This window comes from Crocuta crocuta, unplaced genomic scaffold (genome assembly GCF_008692635.1).
Source record: "Crocuta crocuta isolate KB4526 unplaced genomic scaffold, BGI_CrCroc_1.0 scaffold443, whole genome shotgun sequence".
Classification (NCBI taxonomy): Eukaryota; Metazoa; Chordata; class Mammalia; order Carnivora; family Hyaenidae; genus Crocuta; species Crocuta crocuta.
In genome coordinates, this window is record NW_027529446.1 from 827,224 (window position 1) to 830,419 (window position 3,196).

The 3,196-nt window shown below is 65.1% G+C and overlaps 1 protein-coding gene across 2 annotated transcripts in view; it reads left to right on the forward strand.

Moving 5' to 3' along the window:
* Window positions 1-6: 6 nt before the first annotated feature.
* The window catches only part of REEP6 (receptor accessory protein 6), a 3,648-nt gene continuing 458 nt past the window's right edge, over window positions 7-3,196 (forward strand). For both annotated transcript variants that reach the window (XM_077760571.1, XM_077760572.1), the window contains exons 1-4: window positions 7-187; window positions 1,928-2,021; window positions 2,682-2,820; window positions 3,024-3,192. In XM_077760571.1, the coding sequence (XP_077616697.1) occupies window positions 73-187; window positions 1,928-2,021; window positions 2,682-2,820; window positions 3,024-3,192 (517 nt within the window). In that variant the 5' untranslated portion in view covers window positions 7-72. The remainder of the gene's footprint in view (window positions 188-1,927; window positions 2,022-2,681; window positions 2,821-3,023; window positions 3,193-3,196) is intronic.

The following is a 3,196-nucleotide window of genomic DNA, read 5'->3' on the forward strand; positions in this document are numbered from 1 at the left end:
CGCGCGCCCCGCGGGGCCGGTGCGCGGGGCCGCGGTCGAGCTCGGGCTGCCAGGCCCCGGCCCGCCGGTGCCATGGACGGCCTGCGCCAGCGCATCGAGCACCTTCTGGAACAGAGGAACCTGGTCACCGAAGCGCTAGGGGCGCTCGAAGCCAAGACCGGTGTCGACAAGCGGTACTTGGCCGCGGGTGAGCCTTTCGGGGCGCTCGGGGCTGCTGTCCCGTTTCGCCGACGGGCGCACTAAGGCCCTGGGGCAACCGGACCCCGGACCTGGCCCCTTGCGGCCAGCGGCTTCTGCGTGGTGCGGGCTCGGACGGCGGGGAGCACCCCACTGTCTACCAGGGAGACAGATCCTGGGGAGGGGTCGTGGCCCAGGACTCTGAGTCTGCCCGCAGCCCCGCCCTTGGCCCCGCCCTGCGACCTGGGGCGAGTGTCACCCCCAGCATTACCTTCACTCCAGTCCTCAGGTCTGGAGACCGGTCACTGTCCCCTTCCCCGTGGTCCTGGGTGACTTCCAGGCCGAAGTCCGGTTCTTCCAGTTCCTCTGTCCCCTGGGGGAGGAGAGGGCCGAGGGTAAACGGCCAGTGCCCTGAGAGTCTTGCCACGTCCCACGGGGACACCAGCCTGGGAGCAGGTGTAGAGGTGTTTCGGTGCANTCCCTCCTCCCTGAGTACCATCTGTGGCTGATCTCTGGGCCTGTGCCCCCCCCTCAAATGTCCAAGGTCATCCTCCTGTTGCTGAGGCTGCAGGAATAGGGATTGAGGGAGAGGTGCTCCTCCCCAGCCAGCAAGTTCCCGGGGAGGGGTGACATTACCCCACCCCCTCGGCCGAATGTGGGAACCCTGGGGCCCCACATGCCCCAGATGATCACACCCCCAGCCCAGGTAACAACGGAGGAAACCCAGACCTCCTGGGCCCAGATGGGGGCCCCTTCCCTGCTCTGACCCCAGACCCTGGGGACAAAGACTGAGGCAGGTGGAGGGAGGGGTGGGGGTGACTGCCCTTTGGTAGGAAAGTGACCCCTATCTCTGCAGATAACGGGAGGCTGTAAAATCTCCCAGGAGCCCAGGGGCTCTCTTCCTGGCTTTGGTCCCGCCTCCTCCCAGCTGCCCTTTTGTTCTGGCCAGTGAGTGAGACACAGCAGGGAAGCACAGACACATGCACACAAGAAGCACTTAATAAATGCAGCGTTTACCGCTCCCCACCTCCCCCAGCATGTGCTCTCTGGGCGCTGCCTCTGGGGCTGTTTCTACGCCCAGAAGGTGCTCGGAGGAGCTGTCTTCACTGAGTGGTGTCTAGCTCTCCCCACGGCCTTTGGAGGCAGGGCCACTTCCACCCCATTGACTGATGGGGAAACTGAGGCTCCAAGCAGAGAGAGACGTGCTTGGTGTCACGCGGCCAGTGGAAAAGCAGAGGGCTCTCCTGGGTCTGGGAAACCCCACCAGGTTCAGGTGCCCCCACTGTAAGACAACAGCCCTCACCCACGCACCCCTGGGAATCGAGTCTTAATGACAGATCAAACAGCCTTACTTTTCGGTTTGCTCCTATTACCTTCAAATGCTGGGCTCATGTCCCCAGCTTCCCCATAGGACGCGGAGTAAGGCAGTGACAATTGCAGATGGTCACCTATTTGTTCAGCAAATGTTTCTTGGGCGCTACTCTACCCATCAGGGCCCGGCCCCACCTGCCCTTGGGGAGCTCACAGTTTGAGGGTCGGGGGAGACCGGCTGCTAACTGGTCGCACGCACGAGACGCGGGCCCAGGGCCATCGCAGGTGTCACCAAGGTGCTGCGGGGGCGGCAGCCCTGTCCTGGAGGGTCCCTTTTAGGGGTGGCGAGTGTGGCCAACCGCCTGCTGGGCCAGGAGGAGGCCTAGGGGTGCCAGGGCCACGCTCGGAGCATGCGGCTGCCACGGCCTCTCTCCCCCAGGAGCCACCACTCTGCTAAGCCTGTATCTTCTCTTCGGCTTCGGGGCATCTCTACTGTGCAATGTCATCGGCTTTGTATACCCAGCGTATGCTTCGTGAGTGCCCGTGGCTGGGGGGAGGGTGCCCGTGGNCCCTCCCCTTCCTCAGTGACCTTGGAGGCCACCTGCCACTGCCCCAAGCTGTCCAGCAGGCTTTGCTGAAGTGCTCCCTCCCCTCCTTTTCCGTGTCCCAGGCCCGCCTGTTCTGCCACCTCTTCCAGGAAGGCCCCCTGGAACGAATCCCGGGAGCGCTTTGTTCAGATGTGGCGGGGGCTTCGGGTGATGACAGGGGCATATGTTTTGAGCACCTTGTGTGTGCAGATCCTGGGAGTCCACGATCCCCCCATTTCCCCCAGCCGGGGGTCCCTGTGGCCGGCAGAGAAGGCCCGCAGTTTATTCCTCCCAGGCCTCCAGCGCCCACCCCGTGTCAGCTCGGCCAGGACCCCGTCCCTGGGAGCGGGCCCCGACTTCTCTGCTGACCTTGCACATCCCTGGCACCCGTGGGCAGGAATTTGGGTCATAGAGCGCTGGGGAGGGGCCCACCCGCGGCGGCTGGGAGGCACAGGGAGAAAACCGAGGCCCAGAGGGTCAGGGCCTTTGTGGAAGGCTGCCTCTGCCCCTCCCACCCCTGCCCTGTCTGGAGCATCCCTCTCTCCCTCCCCNGGGGGGGGGGGGGCTGACTTCCCCTGACTCTGCCCACCGCCCCTCCCCACCCAGAATCAAAGCTATCGAGAGCCCAAGCAAAGAAGACGACACTGTGTGGCTCACCTACTGGGTGGTGTACGGCCTATTCGGACTGGCCGAGTTCTTCAGCGATCTACTCCTGTCCTGGTTCCCTTTCTACTACGCGGGCAAGGTGGGCGCCCCTGGGACGCGCACGGGACTGGGGGCTCCTGGGAGCAGGCAGGTGACCGGGAGGCTGGGGGTGGGAGGGGGAGACCCAGCCCCCTCTCTGAGGAAACAGCCCCCGCCCCTGGGGTGTCTGACGGAGGCCGGCCGGCCGGCGTCCGATGGGGGAGGCCCCGCGGGCACAAGCGCTGACCCCACCCCGCCCCACAGTGCGCCTTCCTGTTGTTCTGCATGATGCCCGGACCCTGGAACGGGGCGCACATGCTGTATCACCGCGCCGTGCGGCCGCTCTTCCTAAAGCACCACGAGGCGGTGGACAGCGTCGTGAGAGACCTCGGCGGGCGAGCCCTGGACGTGGCAGTGGGAATAACCCGGGACGGTGT